This window comes from Mytilus galloprovincialis, chromosome 12 (genome assembly GCF_965363235.1).
Source record: "Mytilus galloprovincialis chromosome 12, xbMytGall1.hap1.1, whole genome shotgun sequence".
NCBI classification, from domain to species: Eukaryota; Metazoa; Mollusca; class Bivalvia; order Mytilida; family Mytilidae; genus Mytilus; species Mytilus galloprovincialis.
Genome location: NC_134849.1, coordinates 31,541,365 through 31,559,724, shown reverse-complemented (window position 1 = coordinate 31,559,724; position 18,360 = coordinate 31,541,365). Strand labels below are relative to the sequence as shown.

Sequence of the window (18,360 nt, the reverse complement as noted above, 5' to 3'; positions counted from 1 at the left end):
GATAATTGTGTCCAAGTTCGATTCAATTTGGGTTAGTAGTTTCACAGGAAACAATTTTGTAAAAGTTAATGACTACACCAGACTGCAAGTGATGATTAAGCACACTTATCCTCTCTATTACGTCAGCTAAAATAAATCAAAGAATACTATCCCAGTTTTTATCTATTCTTTTTGGGATCTCGCTAACATGTTTAACCCTGTCATATTATGTATGTATGTGCCTGTCCCAAGTCAGGAGCCTGTAATTCAGTGGTTGTCGATTGTTTATGAGTGACCTTTTTGTTTTTCGTTCTTTTCTTGTACATAAATAAGGCTGTTAGTTTTCTCGTTTGAATTGTTTTTCATTGTCACATGTGTCATTTCAGGGCCTTTGATTAGCTGACTATGTGGTATTGGCTTTGCTCATTGTTTAAGGCCATACAGTGACCTATAGTTAATTTGTGTGTCATTTTGGTCTCTTGTAGAGAGTTGTCTCATTTGTAATCATACCACATCTTCTTTTTTTTTATATTAAACAATATGCATTGTACTGGACATCACAAAAGTTCCTGAAAAATTTTGATGTCATAATAGAAAATATCTGTTGCTACATTGGAAAAGAGTTTGTTGTAGGACGTCAAAAGTTTAAGCGGACCGATTCTCTGTCAAACGGCAGAAGCGTGACAGATTTCCAAATAGTGATAAGATGAATTTCTAGTGACACTGAACAAATCATGTTGTCCCCTCTGAACATTACCTCATGTGAATGTTGCAAACAATTTATCTTGTATTTCAGTGTTCATTTGTTATTGTGATTATATCATGAAGGAAAAATCACTATTTAACTGCATATATTAATGCAAGTTTTATTACTGCAAATCCTAATACTGTCACATTTTTCACATTAATAATTCCTGAATTTACAGTATCACATGAAATACTGTAATCTTATAGATCTAAATCTTTGTCTATACTGCAAGAAGATAACATGGGTCTGGACTCTTAGGACTAAAATGTCAGACAGTGAGATCATTTTCCTGTGGACTGTTGTCCTCTGTTCCAGTTGGTGTTCCACCAGGTGTTATGGTCTTTGCTGCAGCCACTTTTTTCTGGTGTTTAGAACCTATCAAAATACGAATAACTGTATAAGTAAAAAGTAAAATTACAAAAATACTAAACTCTGAGGAAAATTCCAAACAGAAAGTCCCTAATCAAATGGCAAAATCAAAAGCTCAAACTCATCAAAGGAATGAACAACTGTCATATTCCTGACTTGGTACAGGCATTTTCTGATGTAGAAAATGGTGGATCAAACCTGGTTTTATATATAAAGCTAGCTTAATCCTTCATCATTGTTCATTTAATTTCAAATAAATCAAATACAAAACGGTATTAAACATGCTAAAGTAAGATTAGAAACAGCAGTGTTCCAGCTAGGCTGTTTCAGAGGGCGCAGCGCCCGCCCTTTCCCAGGTGCCGCCCTGTGCCCTTTTTACAGTTTCCTGGGCGCCCAGCCTTTTTTAAAGATCGATTGTATATTATTTTGTTCGTATTTATATGATCCGCTAATTACTAAATTTACCTGGCGAAAAGTTTTAACAGGATATAAAGATTTAATCACTGCAAGTGTGTTATGATATTTCTCCATAGAGAGAGTTAAAAAATTTAATATTTAAAGGGCGTTGCTTGCCAACCCTTTTAAATAATTAAAATTTCACTAACGTTGAGAGTGGAAACATATCATAATATACAAGTTTTAGTGGTAGAATCTGTTTTTCTTATGATTTTTATCCTTTCTTTTCAAACATTTGCAGAACATTGTGGTCTTTTATAAATGTGACTTCATCAGGCAAGGTCACAATAGGAAATTCAGAAGAAATCTAGCGTCATAATTAAATTTTGACCGATCATCATGATCATTTGCTGAGAAGATTTTGCACTAGTGATGATAAACAATTTTCTCGCACCTCTTGGGAAATGTGAAAATAGCACATAAATTAGAGAAGAGTAAATCTCCTTGTACATGTTCTTCTCACCTACTTTACAAATGTAGAAATTTAAAATTTATTCATTCAGAAAATGAACATATAAATGAACAAATGTATTTAACCTTTGTCAAACAGTTAGATTTTGGCTACTGTTAATTCTTAAATTTTTGCATGCATTTTATTATTGCAAATTTTGTAGACTGAACAGAAATGATCGATATATCATTGCGGTTTTTTTCAGGGGAAATCTGGATACAGTGTTATAGGTATCAGATATGAGAATGAAAGTATTATAGCTCTTCAATTGTTTTTATACTACTGCAGTCTTAAGCTTGGCTTTTAAATCATTCAGGAAAGGGCTTTTGACATATACAATTTATAGTGATGTTTCCATTTTATAGATAACTCCTATAAGTTCTCTTTTGTGAAATCTTTGAGCTCAACATATCACCTGATGTTCACTTGAACTAAAAAAAAACACAATTGGTGCCAACATGCAGAGCAGGGACCAGAGCAACCCTGGTTTTAGGTTCATACTGTTTAATCTTAAAATTTATGTATGGTATTTTGAATTGTGATTTGTTATAGTTTTTTTTAATAATAACCACCAATAGGGTAATATCATTATGTTATATGAAGAAGTAACCAATTGGTTTTCAACGCAGCAAGAAAATCATGCACCTGGAGGTGGTACTCAGCTGGACCCTAAATAAAATTGTGTACTACAAAATATACTAGTTCAGTGCAAATGGACCTCACACTAAAATCCAAAACATATAAATGAAATAAAATTAATAAAACATACAAGAAAAACAATTAAAGGCTCCTGACTTGGAACAGGCAAAAAATGTGGTGGGGTTAAACATGATAAATTTTTACAGCACTTAAACAGTTTCCTTACAAAATACCTGTTCCGGCATCTTTATCCAGGCCATAACAAAATCATTCTATATCTTAATACAACAAAAGTCAAAATCAATGAAATGACAAAGAACAGTACAAAAATTACAAACAAGAAACCTAAAAGCTTAGCAACACAAAAACCACCATAGGGAAGATCTCAGGTGATCAGGAAGGGTAAGCAGATCCTACTCCACAATGTCTCACCTGTCATGTTGAATTTCCTCATTTTCAGTCTACATATATATATGATATTTCCTTACCAAATCTATGTTGTTCCAGCTGCTCCAATGAATTCAGCAGCACATCACAAAATTGACAGGTAAATCCACTAGCTTGTAGTACTGAGGGCGATACTTCACCTGAAATTGATTTACATTATTATCAACTTAATGAATTAACAAAAATTTTTATGTATTACTGTGTGTACTGTAAATTCAGAAATTATTGCGATGTTTTTATTATTGCCACAAATGTGATAGGGTTATAATCGCAATAATTTAAACTTTTCATATAAATTGAACAGGATTTTTCACCATTTTGCAAAAATTTAAATCAGGTTTACATGTTTAAGTCCAAAATGACAAAAATCACAATAATAAATGCACGCAATAAGTTCTGATTTTACAGTTTTAAATATCAGTTTATCAACAGACTACAAAGTTTTCTTTATCCAATATCCAATAATAGGCATTAACATATCTTTTACACAGAGAATATAATCTAAATATGTTTTTAAATTTCAAATGTACATAAAAACAAAGTAAACATCACTATCTCAAACAAGAGTATCTTTACAAATCCTTGGTTTGCAAAAGTGGAGATAGTTCAGTTATATTACCTCCAGGTTTGATTTCTAATGCCAATGTCCTCATTCTTTTAGCATGTTTCTTTCCATCATAATGTTGTCTTTCTTGTGATTCAGCATTGAATTCAATATCACATGCATCACATCTACTGATGTGTAGTTTTCTCTTCAGGGGAAGGTTCCCTAGAGCATTATTCACCACGGCTTTCATCACCGGAGTGATTCCCAGAAGAGAATTCACCGTCTGCTGGTCTATTGCTCCTGTTTGTCCATTGTCTAGTGTATCACTGAATCTTTTTCCTTTAATTGGTGCACACAGATGAGATGGAGGCCGTGGTGGTGCACACAGATTAGATTGAGGTCTTGGTGGTGCTCCCATTGGCATCAGGTGAGGAGGGAGAGGTCTAGCTTGTGGCTTTATGTTAGATGCAGGGGATCCTCCCTGTGCTGCAGGTTGTTTGGGTGCACTCTGTGCCATCAGATGAACTGGAGGTGGAGGAGGAGGAGGGGGGAATAAAGGCTTGTTACTCAAGTCTATCTTCCCAACATTTCCTATCACAGGAGTCAGTTTAGATGCAACGAAAGTTCCATAGAGTTTAGGTTCAGCAGCAGGCAAGGCATCTTTCTCTGAAAATATATATTTATAATATAACTTGGGGTTTTTAGGTGGGTTTTTTTCAAGTCATCAATCTCGGCAAAAGAAGAACAATGGAAAATTCATGTAGACAGTTTTGGCAAAATCTTAAGTCTATGCATATGGGATTCTGCAAAAAATATATATGACAGATTGTGTAATGTGGATTTATTTGTAGGTGCAGGGGCCAGGGCCTAATTTCCTCCATAGAAATGTAAATCATCAATACTCATAAAATTGCATATCAAATACTACAATGTATTGACTTACTCGGGCATTGGTGCACTTTAATCTAACCTAGACACAAATTTTTACTTGTAAACAATGTAGAAATTTTAAAGCAAGCTAAACTCTTGCATTTTCTACTTGTCTGTGCGAGACAAAAAATATATGGATAACATATAATTAAAGATATCTTCATGATCACTCTTATCTTTTAATCGTCCTGAACATGCATGAAATATTTGCCATTGGAGTTAGGAAATCAACAATCAATCAACATGATCAATCTATAAATTTGAAAGCTTTTCTTTTTTTATCTCAAGCAATGGACTATTTCAAAACCTTTGAAAAAATTGCATTGAAACTGGAATTCTTTAAAAGTCAAGAACATAATTACAGTGCTGTAATATTCTTTTCTGTAAGTCATGTATTAAAGTGATTTGGTTAAAATCAATATCTTTATTAAATACGGTAACTGTTAATTTGATTAAAGAAAGGATTCCAGCTTAATACTACAGAATACCAAAGGTTTTAAAAGAAATATTCCATTGCATACCATCAGACAGCTAAACACTTAGTTGATTCTGTATTCTATTGCCCTGAAATAAAATGTACAGGAACATATTTTATTATCTATTAAACTAAAAAATGCATTTAAAAATTCTCATTTTTTTCAGATACAGGCCTTTGCTGTTCAGTGTAAGCCAAGGTTCTGAGTTGAAGACTAAAATTTGACCTATAATGGTTAACTTCAATAAATTGTGACTTGGATGAAGAGTTGTCATTGGCATGCATACCAGATCTTCTTAAACATGTATCTACTCTCTATTGAAAGTTAATTCAACGATCTTCCGAGAACTCGCAGGACCTGCATATTGACAAGAGAGCAGATAGATATATCCCAATACTTCACGTTATATGGTGAAATACTGTGCTTATGGATAATACACATGTACACAAATTGAGGTTCTGAAGTAAAATTTTACTCTTGATGAGTTAAAATGGCTTAAATTTCAAAATTATATATACTTTAATTTGTAAAAGCAGTATTACACCATATACAATTTAAAGCTTTTGGTAACATACATAGATTTTCAGGTCAATATTCAGTTCTAGTGTATTCTCAGGGAATTGTGGTACATGTACCAAAAACTTACTTTACCATGTCTCTATGTCAGAAAACAATATAAATATCCCCTAATTATTTTACTATTTTCTTTGGTTGCACAACTTGTAATTTTGTAAATAATTTGTAATAATGCTAAAGGACATTTAGACTGGTAATTTTAAACAAAACAAAAATTGTCAGGAAATTCCATTTTTAAGTTATTTTATATCAAAGTGCCAGCTCTATTGATAAGAATGGGTATATAAATTCTTGTCTTTCATTCATTAAGTAAAGGCAATTTCAAATAAATAGTATGACTGACTTTAACAGCCCTGATTTTTAAGATCAAAATATCTACATCAGCATTTTAGACTTTCTATTTTTTTTAATCACTGTAAATTTAAACACATGATAAAACATTAAAGAATATGATGAATAAGTTCCTAATCAGAGAAAAAAAAGTTGAAGAGTTTTTCCTGCAAACTATTGAAATAACCTTGCATTGGAGTAAAACGCAGAAAAGTCTGCATGAAACTATCTAAGAATTGGATCACAATTTCAAATATTTTATTTTCCTTAAAGCAAGATTTCCATTGAGAATTTAACACACTAACACCATAAACATTATAAACACCATTACAGATGCAATGTCAATCTTTGTGTTCTGTAAGTAATATTCTGTAAAAGCAGAAATTAATGCGATGTTTTTATTATTGCAAAAAATGTGACAGGGTTATAATCGTAATACTTTTAAACCACATTTCAATTTTTTTATATATACTGTATGGATTAAACAGGATTTTTCTCAATAACGCAAAAATTTAAAATCGCATTTTGACAAAATTGCAATAATAAATGCATGTAACGATTTCTGAATTTACAATAAACAGGCTATTATCTGAACTTGGAATTATTTTTAATTATGGAATTTGCATAATTTCTTGAGCTTGAAAGTTTTAATAAATTCCATGTTGATCATGTTGATTTGGCATTATCATGTTTTGAGCGGTTCATATAAATTTCCATACAATGTATTTTGTATAGATAGTGTTGTTTCTTCTTTGTAATACACTGAATAGCACAGCACAGAACATTAGAGTACAGAATAAACATGGAATATTTCAAAAATTTCAAGCACAAGAAATTATGTAAATTCCATAATTAAAAATAATTTCAAGTTCAAAAAATAGACTATTAATAATTGTTTAGGCTTAAATTCATACCTGGAGCCAATCCAATGCCTTTTTCTTTCAGTTTCTTGAGGTGCTTTGCACCAGCCCTGTGTTGAGCTAGCTGCTCCTGGGAATTTAAATTAACATTACAAGGCAGGCACTGAAATCCTGGCATCTTTATAAAATCAAAAGGTCAAAGAAATCCACTACAAATACAAGAAATACAATCATGAGTATTGACAATACAATATTGAAAAAGACACATGTATTATAATTAAAGACATATAAAAGCAAAACAGCTTGAAAATTTTCAACAGAGACTGAGCTCTGCTAACATATATCTAGCCTACAATATGTACATGTACATTGTAGGTCCTGTAGCAGCAAGCACAATTTTTTACATTACTTTAAATTTTGAGTTATCTTTTATCTGGATCTAAAGGCTGAGAAAATTTTCTTTTCTGAGTTCTGACAAAAAAATGGCATTTACATCGCTGTTAAAAGGTAGTTGGAAGCTGACACAGAGAGAAAATTTATATGATCATTATATACAAATATTCTAAGTACAAATGTACATGTATTTGAAAACAGTAAGTTGCATTGGCATATAATGTTTCATGGGCTATCCTTTTCATGCATGTGTATGTGGTAAAACCTGCAAAAATTAGTTTCTTAATGATCTATTTTATGTACATGTTGGAGACTTGGTGTAACATGTTAACTAATTAACCAAATAATATAGGTTGTTTTTTGTTTATTTTTTGTATTTTGTTCTTGGTGTCTTAATATACATTGGAGTTATCTCTCCTGTACCAGCTTTTTTTTATTAATCATAAAATAATGTTTAATGATTGTCTTTGTCTTAAATGATGTATGCATGTTTGTATTTTATTTTCTTGTTTGTAAATGTAATTGATATTCCCTTACGCACCCTTTAATTTGGAAAATAAATGATTTGAACTGATTTTTTAACTAATAACTGTACATGTAGATCTTTCATTGCTTCACAAGGGCTTGTATCATACATTTGTAGGTATTTTTGGGAAGGAAATATATGCCAGCCTACTGCTATGTATTTCACATTGCAGCCTTATCACCTATTTAAATTCCTTTTTAATTTAAACTTATTAGTCACAGGTATTTGGGGCATGTAACCCCTTGTTTTGCTGTACTGTAAGCTAATATTTCTTTAGGGACAAAACTTAAAGGGAGCCCAATCACCCATGTCTCCTAGATTTTGAGCTGGGCCCCTATTAAATCTTTCTGGTAAATTTCAGTTGAACATATAGAAATTAATTATGTAATATCTGGTCTGGGCTCCCAGCTTGAAATTCCCTTGGAAGTTTAGTCCCTGTTCTTTACCTTGGGTTCGTGTGGATAGTTATTTAAAGTTACTGTAATCGACTAGTAGTGAGACTTGTTTTAAAATGTCTATATGTTGTAGAAAATGTTTAGTATGGGAAAAAAGACTTCAGTGGGCCCAAAAAAAGGGCATGCCCCAAATACCTGTGGTAAAGACATAACGTAGCTGCAGAACTGTATAACTAGATCTTTGATAGCTGCGGAAACATAGCTCTACAGTTCTGCTGCTAGATCTTTGACTAGTCCAAATAATTATGACGTCTTGAGAGGCTATTATATTCATTTCATTTGATGTTGCTGTAAGGCGTCAATGCAAAAAAATATAATAGACTTTCAAGAGGTCATCAATATTTAAGACTAGAACTTGACATGTCATGTGAGTTGATAGAGGGGGGATAGGACCTTTATCAGGATTCCGGGATCGGTGTTTTTAAGCTCGGTATTTCGGGATTGACCGTTTCAGGATCCGGGAATTCTTTTTTTCAAATTTCAGGACCTCAGGATTTCTTGTTTTTAAGCCCGGGATTTCGGGATCAGGTGTTTTTTTTTACCCAGGATTTCAGGATCAGGACCCCCCTCTCTTGATACATGTACAGTGACTGGTCTGATAGAAGTTATTACAAGTATCCTGTCCAAATCTACCCCTTAGCATGTATCTTCGCGAGAAGCTCTACTGCGATAGTCGATTTTAACATACACCCAAGGATTTGTATTGTTCTTACTAGGCAAATCCTTGAAATTCCGTTATTCAGTTATTGGCATAGATTTTCCAACTCCTGTGGTTTCTTTTAAGTATGACAATCGCTATTAAAAGATCAATCCTTTAATTGCTTACGTAAACATCCGTTTTATGAAATATGATTGTTCATGTATGTCAATTTATTGAGTATCAAGAGACTTTTGGTGTGGTCCTTTTTGATTTTTGCATGGTCTAGGAGCTCAATCCGAATTTGTGTCCGGTTTTAGTTTTTATGTTTTACGATAAAGTGTTCATTTACAAAAACTGTCAATAAAGTGCTAATTTCATTTTTTTTTTGTTACTTTTTTTAAACTGAAAAAAAAAACTTATTCTTCAATTCGTGCATATAATAACCAATATATCATATATTTTGTAATACAAAATCCTGATTTCAAATTTTTGGGGATCGATGAATATTTAACGTGAGGGTACCCAAATTGAACACATCTCAGAGTTTTTTTTTTAATATTAACAGCGCGTATACTAACATCTGAGATTCTAAAAGCAGATACAATAACAACCACCAAGTATTTACATAAATTTTACAATATGATATGGATTCAAAATTAAATTGGTGAAACCATATAGTAAATAATGATACATCTACAAGCCTGAAGCTTAAATAAACGGTAGGTTATTATTGTTATGCCATCTATGCCTCCTGACTTCCCATTTTTCAATCTTTTCAAGATTTTTGTAATTTCCTCTTACCTGATCATGGACCTGTATCTATCTCTCTTTCCTCGAATTCATAGATTATATTGATATTAAATGGTATTTCAGGTTCTGGTCTGTTCAAGACTACTTTTTGAAAGTGGTCTTTCCATCTTTTAAGTTTTTCGTCATGGTTAGATAATGGACTTCCAGACTTATCTTTATTGACTTGGGGTGATTTCAGTTTTTCATTGCAAAGCGTTGAATGTTCTAGGTATTTCATATACTGTTTTCATTATACCATTGTTTGCTGCTTTTTCTGCTTCTTCTATAAAAGTTTTCTGTCCATTGCCTTTTGTCATTTCTCATACTTTTCTTCACCTCCTTGTCTTTGTCACTATACTTGGCATTTAAGCTGTTCTTAACTCGTTCTGATCTACTGTTGTTAGTTCTTTCCTTTAGTTGTCTTCCCTCATCTACAAGTTTCCATGACTCATTGGATAGGATTTTTACCAACGCGCTCGATCTTTGAAACATATATAGGGTGTTAGTTGCTTTTTCTTTATAGCATTTTCTTATACCATCCCAGAATGTGTCTATGTTCTCTAGTTCGTCTAAGAGTTGGAATTTCGTTCATCAGCTCAATTGAGAATGTTTTTCTTACTTCTGGACGTTGTAGTTTGGTGGTATAGAATCTCTTTCTTTGAAGTGTCTGTTACTACATTGTATTTCTTAAGTGTTATTCTTTAAGGGAGCTACCATTTGATTTTTATGGGGGGGCTAGGATGAAAAATTTTGTCCTGCATTTTTTTTTAACTGTAATATCTGTCCTGCCTTTTTATTTTTCACTCTGTTCGGTCCTGCCTTTTTTTTTTTTTTTTGTTTATCCTGACTTTTTTTACCTAAATTGTCGTCCTGACTTTTTTTTTTGCAAGTGTCTCATCCTGCCTTTTTTTTTGACTCATAACTCCTGTCCTGCCTATTTTTTTCAAATTTCATCCTAGCCCCCCCCCCCCCCCCCATAAAAATCAAATGGTAGCTCCCTAATTTGCATTTGAGGAGTTCGTGATCGCTGCCAATGTCTGATCCTCTCATTGCCCTTGTGCCGGTTCAGTATTGAAGTTCTGTGTTGTGCATATACTCATAAGTTAAAAAAAATTATTTTCACAAAAGCTTTTTTAATTCCTTTTTCGACAATGGTGTCCGGTACTTCTCACATTTTACAGTAAAGGGAAAACAATCATTTTTGATAAAGTTAGTAAAAAAAACTATTTTTCAATCTTGAAAACAAATTGCCTTGCGTGTAAGGTAAAGGTAATATCTTTGGTTAGCTTGCTTGCTAGCTGAACCGTGAAATCATTATGAGGTAAGATATACGACCATCCTTTCGGAGTAGTGTACGTAATCCTACAGACAGATTTTGTTACCCGTTAAGACTAAAATCTACTATCAAGGGAGGGTAGCATACATAACAAAATAATGACTTCATGGTTTAGCTAACTAGCAAGCAATCTAACAAAAGATATTACCTACGCCTACACACTGAGGCATTTTGCTGCATTTCAATAACAGCATTAATGGAACCCATTCTACTTCATCAGATGCACAATTTGACAATCAGTGTCTCTATAAGGAGCCTTAAAGGATGCTTCGAAAAACGTATTTACAAACATTTCAGAGCTGATTTAACAAAATAGAGAGACCTCACCAATTGTATGGTCAGAGTTTAATATTCCTGAATGCCAAAAAAAAAAATCAACAATAATTAACATTTTGTTTATTAACATAATTATAAAAGCATTGGGACATTGTATTCAACGTACGATTGTCCCATTATCAATGTTTCGTGTCTATCCAAATAATGTTAATATGGCACGTGAATTTCAAAGGTTTTTCGAATTATCATGTTGGTTAAAATTTTCACAACACACACACTGCAACCGATTATAAAGAAAATACCAACGAGCTGCAGTATCACATACATACTAGTGTGTGCGTATGTATTGTCATTTGATAATTCACCTTGGACATTTACATAACTCGCACTAGTATTATAAAGTTCAACTGCTGAAATCAGATGTTTGTCAGAATGATTATAAACATCAAAGTTTCTACTAGAATTATAAGCTCCAATAATGAACATTAGGGTTGTGTTCCACATGATTTTTTAAAAGTTAATAATACCCTCCGCGTTCTCAATGGCGTTCGAGTCACGTTTTCAGGGATGCCATCTGGTCGTTGCGTTCTCGACGTTATGAAAGAGGGACGAAAGATACCAAAGGGACAGTCAAACTCATAAATCTAAAACAAACTGACAACTCCATGGCTAAAAATGAAAAAGACAAACAGAAAAACAATAGTACACACGACACAACATAGAAAACTAAAGAATAAACAACACGAACCCCACCAAAAACTAGAGGTGATCTCAGGTGCTCCGGAAGGGTAAGCAGATCCTGCTCCACATATGACCTATGCGTTCTTCGTTATAGTGAATGGTGTGTTCTACCAAAGTGTTCGTTCTCTTTGTGTGTGCTATCAATAAATTGTCTACAATAATTTCCACTAGATTCGTTATGATTGAATTGGAAATTCGTATACTTCGACAAGGTATGTTCTTTTTTGTTTTCATAAGACAATTAATTGTGCTTATACCTTTCAGCCATATCAATTGCAAATAGACGCACTTCAACGTATGAGAATATTCCTTTATATACAAAAAAAAAACCTGTAGCCTATAGACTAAATACCTTTAATCCTAGTAAAGTAATACTGTAGTTAATCAGGATTTAATCCGCATAGACAGCTTAGTTTAATGTTTTCTCGAAGTATCATAGGAAATACGCAAAGTATATTTCTAAGTTTCAAATAACTCGAACGGTGTACGAAATTGTTTTTTTCTTCTAATCAATACCTTGCAAAAAAAATTGCTAATTTGAAAGAATATTTCTTACAGGGATGTTTCTTTCTTACTTCAGCGCGGTTATGTTTCTTACCATTGTAAAACGTTCATCACTTTCAGTATCGGAATATAGAAGTTCATTCTCTTTCCGAATCCGCTCATCTTTATAAATTTCAAGAAAATCACAACAAGAATTGTCGTTGATACGAAGTAAACTGTAAATTTCGATAGAACAGGGATTTGTGTAGCAATATATAAATATTTGTATTGGACCACACACTTGAAAGAAAAATCTGAATGGATTAAGTGCATCAAATATATCCTTATCGATTCATTGGTGATTCTTTCCGAGTATTTCGGCTTCCTCTACCATAATAACAGACTTCCCGGTGTCCTACACGCTCCCTTGGGCCTGTTGGGTGGGGATTGGTCTGGTGGTGGGATAATATTTTAAAGGATACATCTCCATTAATCCTTAGGGAGTGTACATGGATCCGCTGTACCCTTGCAGTCAATCAAGGGGTGCGTCTCAACTGGCAGAATCTCGAAGTACATACATACATTGAATCATGAATGGCTGCTGAGATACGCCTTTTTAATCTATCCTTCTTTGACAAATTGGTTTCATTTTCATCTCTCATGATATCGATTTACAACGAGAGTTTGTAAGTACTTTCTCTGTGATGTATAGTAGAAGCCTTTTTATGATTTAAATAAGTTCCAAACAGACGAAATAATCTGGAACAAATATTTCTGATTGAAACAAGATATTGAATAGAAACAATCTAATGGAAGGCTTATAATTTTGCATATCAGTTTCAGATTTAGGTAACATAATTAACACTCATACTCAGTAGCAATCTAATTAAAAACCGATCTCTCATCGCTCCTGTTTCTGATATGTCGCGTGGGAGCTCGCGACATATCAAAAACAGGAGCGATGAGAGATCGGTTTTTAATTAGATTGACTCAGTAGTGCTCGAATTGAAAAAAAAATTGATATACTAAATAAAATACAAAGTTGTAGAGCTTTAAATACCGAACAATTGTGCCAAATACGACTAATGCAACCTTTCCCTGGGGATAGGGACTATTAATATTTTCTATAGTATATATTGTCCCTGCTGGGTATAGACAATTTTTTTACAGGGAATCCTAAGCGTTTTGAATAATTCAACATTTTGTATTCAGTAACAGCTCATGACTCGAACTTCTCTTGGACTGAGTTTTACTACGTATTGTTATATGCGTTTATTTTTTTACATTGCCGCTAGAGGCATAGGGGGAGGGTTGAGATCTCAAAAACATATTTAACCCCGCCGCATTTTTGCGCCTGTCCCAAGTCAGGAGCCTCTTGCGTGATTTTTAATTTTAGTTTCTTGTATATAATTCGGAGTTTAGTATGAGGTCCATTATCACTGAGCTGATGTAGATATTTGTTTAGGGGCCATGCAGCTGAAGGACGCCGCCTCCGGGGGCGAGAATTATCGCTGCATTGATGACCCATTGGTGACCTTCTGCTGTTGTCTGTTCTATGGGTTGTTGTCTCTTTAACACATTCCCCATTTCCACTCTCAATTTTACTCAATGATATTTAATGTCAACACTTAAAAGCCGACTACTGGGCTGTATAGTGATACCCTCTGGAACGAAACATCAAGCAGATTTTAGTGCCACATTTTTGGCAGCTGAATCCAAATTTAATTTATTGTCCCTTTATTTTTTTTTTGTGTGTCTGTTTTGGTTGTTTACCCATTTCTGTCTCAATAATGGTACTATAAAAAAAAATAATGAAATGTCTCGCCTTCTTTACTGACCATTGATTTTATGTTGATTGTCCTAAATATAAAACTTTACTATCAGTATCACATAAACTTAACATGATCCAAGAAAATGAGGTCAAGGTCAGAAAACTCCAACGGAAAATACATGTTCACCTTACAATCATTCAATACACCAAATAAAGATGACCTATTGGTTATAGTTTCGCATAAAAAGACTTAACCAGTAAAACTTAACATTGACCAATGAACATGAAAATGAGGTCAAGGTCAGATGAACCATGCCAGAAAGACATGTACACCTTACCATCAATCTGTACATTAAACATATTTGCTCTATTGCTTATGGTATCCAAGAAAAATACTTAAAAGAGGGACGAAAGATACCAAAGGGACAGTCAAACTCATAAATCTAAAACAAACTGACAACGCCATGGCTAAAAATAAAAAAGACAAACAGAAAAACAATAGTACACACGACACAACATAGAAAACTAAAGAATAAACAACACGAACCCCACCAAAAACTAGGGGTGATCTCAGGTGCTCCGGAAGGGTAAGCAGATCCTGCTCCACATGTGGCACCCGTCGTGTTGCTTAAGTGATTACAAATCCGGTAAATAGTCTAATTCGGTAGGTCATATTCATGAAAGGGAAGGGGATTGTAGTTACGACGTAAAGAACATATCCGATATCATTTGTGAAACGGTTATTCCATAACGGTCAACCAACTCGTGATGGCGTCCGTAAAATTTACGAAGGGATGATTTCAACTTCACCATTTGGAACTCTTGGTTTAATAGCTTCCTTGTGAGCAGCAAACCTCTATCAAGAAAATCATGATAGGAAATGCAAGCACGGGAATATCGTATCAATTGGGAGATATATACCCCGTATGCAGGTGCTGCTGGAATGTTGCTACTTAGAAATGGAAAGTTCACAATTGGAAAGCTGAAATCATCTCTTTTGTCGTAAAGTTTTGTTTTCAACCGACCCTCATTGTCAATTTCTAGATGTAAGTCAAGATATGAAGCCGACTTAACTGTATCTGTAGTATCCTTTATCTCTAGTTCGATTGGATAGATGCGTTCCACATAGTCACCAAATTTTGAATTGTTTAGTGAAAGAACATCATCTATATAGCGGAAAGTAGAGTTAAAGGATATTGCTAACTTCTTATCTTTCTTCCTAAGAAGTTCCTGCATGAAGTCAGCCTCATAATAATAAAGAAACAAGTCGGCGAGTAGAGGGGCACAGTTTGTTCCCATTGGAATGCCGACAGTCTGTTGAAAAACACGTCCTCCGAACGTAACAAATATGTTGTCAATCAAGAAATCAAGCATCTTGATAATATTAAGTTAGCATTGACCAATTCATATATGAACCATGAAAATGGGGTCAAGGTCAAGTGATACCTGCAAGACAGGCATATACACCTTACAATCATTCCATACAACAAAATTATAGTTGACCTATTGCTTATAGTTTAAGAAAAATATACCAAAACACAAAAACTTAACTTTGACCAATGAACCATGAACATTAGGTCAAGGTCAGATGAAACCTTTCAGTTGGACATGTACACCAAGGTACAAGCAGTCTCTGATATATATTGACTTGACCACTAAAACTTAACCTTGTTCACTGATCCATGAAATGTGGTCAAGGTCAGATGAAAACGGACATGAGGGCCTTGCAAGTTCGCACATACTAAATATAGTTATCCTATAATTTAAAATAAGAAAGAAATTAAGGACTACAAAAAAAACACCTTTTTTTTAAAAAAAGTAGTCACTTAACCATGAAAATGGGGTCAAGGACAACAGATATATGACAGACAGAAAATGTGTAACATAATGCATCTATATACAAAGTATGAGGCATCCAGGTTTTCCATCTTGAAGTGAGCTAAAGCTGGATCAGTATCCCCATGTAGAGCTTTCTGGGACAAAAATCCCAGACTACATATATTGTTGTGCAAGTGGGAAATTTAGCTAGCTATTTCTTCAGGTTTAACCCACCATTTTCTCCAATATATGCCTTGTTTTGAGATTTGGTAAAACAAGTCTGATAAGAAAAGCCAAGAGTGGTTATCCCAGACTTAGCAACTTTTACAGGTTAACTTTATATAATCAGCACCGGTAACCCTATTACATAACCATCGCCTGTCTAAAGTCAGAAACCATGTAAAAAATCTAAATACCTTTTGTTTTTGAGAGAAGTAAAGTGTTGATGTCAGACCTTTATAACTCATTGTAACTGCTTTTTTTGACTTACTACTATTCACAGCTTGACAATATAAAAATTTTGTAAGGGTTCCGCGAAACCCAGTGTCTTGCCTACTTTTGCTGTAAATTGCAGGATCAACAAAAATGAGGGGGAAAATCAATAAAAATATTCCGCTTGATAACATGTTTGGATTGTAGGAAGCTTCTGTCCAAGTTTGGTAAAAAATCCTGGATAGTTTATGAATCTAATAAATGTTTTAAAAACTTTAACTGCAGACTGGATGTAATGTTAACTGGAAGAAAAACTAAGTCCATTTATAAGTAAATTACAGATACACAGGTACAAAATATTAACAAAATTTCCTTCTAGATACTAGCTTTTGATCATAAACAAGCTTCTTAGTTTGGTACAAATAAAAAATAGTATAAGAAAGTTATCAAATTTTTTTAAAATTTAACCACAGAGTGAATGTGTTGTTTCCTGGCAGAAAAAAAGTCCATTTAAAGTAAAATATGGAAAAAATGGATTTGTCATTTTACAAAATTTACTTCTGGATACTATCTTATGATCATAAACAAGCTTCTGTCCAAGTTTGGTACAAACCTAGGATAGTTTAAGAAAGTTATTAAAATTTAAAAAACTACAACCGCAGAGTGATGTAATGTTTTCCCGCAGAAAAACTAAGTGCATTTATAAGTAAAATACGGAAATAATGGAATTTTATTTTCACAAAATTTACTTCTGGATACTATCATATGATCATAAATAAGCTTCTGTACAAGTTTGGTAGAAATCCAGGATAGTTTAAGAAAGTTATTTAAATTTTAAAAACTTTAACCACAGAGTGTATGTAATGTTTTCCCGCAGAAAAACTAAGTCCATTTATAAGTAAAATACGGAAAAAATAGAATTTTATTTTCACAAAATTTACTTCTGGATACTATCTTATGATCACAAACAAGCTTCTGTCCAAGTTTGGTAGAAATCCAGTATGGTTTAAGAAAGTTATTAAAATTTCAAAAACTTTAACCACAGAGTGAATATTTGTGGACGCCGCCGACGACGACGGGATGTAGGATCGCTTAGTCTCGCTTTTTCGACTAAAGTCAAAGGCTCGACAAAAAAGATGTGGTATGATTGCCAATGAGACAACTGTCCTCAAAAGACCAAAATGACACAGATATTAACAACTATAGGTCACCGTTGACAATGTTTACTTTAAAATCAGTGATTATCCTTTATCACTTGCAAAAAGTGTGAAAACCAATCAATGTGATTGCACAAAATTTATGAATGAAATTATGAACATGATACATGGGAGTTTTTGCAAACTAGAGGCCCTCAAGAGTCTGTGTCGCTCACCTTAGTCTATGTGCATATTAAACAATAGACACAGATAAATTCATGACAAAATTGTGTTTCGGTAATGGTGATGTGTTTGTAGATCTTATTTTACTGAACATTCTTGTTGCTATAAATATCTCGATCTATAATGAACTTGGCCCAGTAATTACAATGGAAAATATTTTGTAAAAATTTACCAAAATTTATGAAAATTGTTAAAAAATGGACTATAAAGGGGTCAATTGACAATTTTGTTCATGTTGATTTATTTGTAAATCTTACTTTGCTGAACATTATTGTTGCTTACAGTTTTTCTCTATCTATAATAATATTCAAGATAATAACCAAAATCTGCAAAATTTCCTCAAAATTACTAATTCTGGGGCAGCAATCCAACAATGGGTTGTCCGATTTGTTTGAAAATATCAGGGCTGATAGATCGGGACCTGATAAACAACTTTACCCCGCATCAGATTTGCTCTAAATGCTTTGGTATCAGAGATATAAGCCAAAATCTACATTTTACCCCCATGTTCTA

At 33.5% G+C, this 18,360-nt stretch overlaps 1 protein-coding gene across 2 annotated transcripts; it reads right to left on the bottom strand.

Annotated features, from left to right (window-relative positions):
* Positions 1-813: 813 nt before the first annotated feature.
* Positions 814-9,133, bottom strand: LOC143055489 (uncharacterized). Of its 2 annotated transcripts, none has more exons than XM_076228640.1 (5): positions 9,009-9,133; positions 6,863-7,017; positions 3,709-4,302; positions 3,131-3,229; positions 814-1,102 (listed from the first exon to the last, which is right to left on the bottom strand). In XM_076228640.1, the coding sequence occupies exons 2-5, from the start codon at positions 6,984-6,986 to the stop codon at positions 996-998; spliced, it is 924 nt and encodes a 307-aa protein (XP_076084755.1). In that variant the 5' UTR covers positions 6,987-7,017; positions 9,009-9,133; the 3' UTR covers positions 814-995. The 2 variants fall into 2 exon arrangements, with proteins under 2 accessions (XP_076084755.1, XP_076084757.1); XM_076228642.1 differs by having other exon boundaries at positions 8,896-9,132.
* Between the last annotated feature and the right edge of the window lie 9,227 nt (positions 9,134-18,360).

What these genes read in the sequence shown, in the direction of transcription:
- LOC143055489 (XM_076228640.1), bottom strand. Translation starts at nt 6,986, where the DNA reads ATGCCAGGATTTCAGTGCCTGCCTTGTAATGTTAATTTAAATTCCCAG. An exon ending in AGGCATTGGATTGGCTCCAG is followed by an intron (nt 4,303 to 6,862) that starts GTATGAATTTAA and finishes ATATATTTTCAG; the next exon opens with AGAAAGATGCCTTGCCTGCT. An exon ending in ATTAGAAATCAAACCTGGAG is followed by an intron (nt 3,230 to 3,708) that starts GTAATATAACTG and finishes AATCAATTTCAG; the next exon opens with GTGAAGTATCGCCCTCAGTA.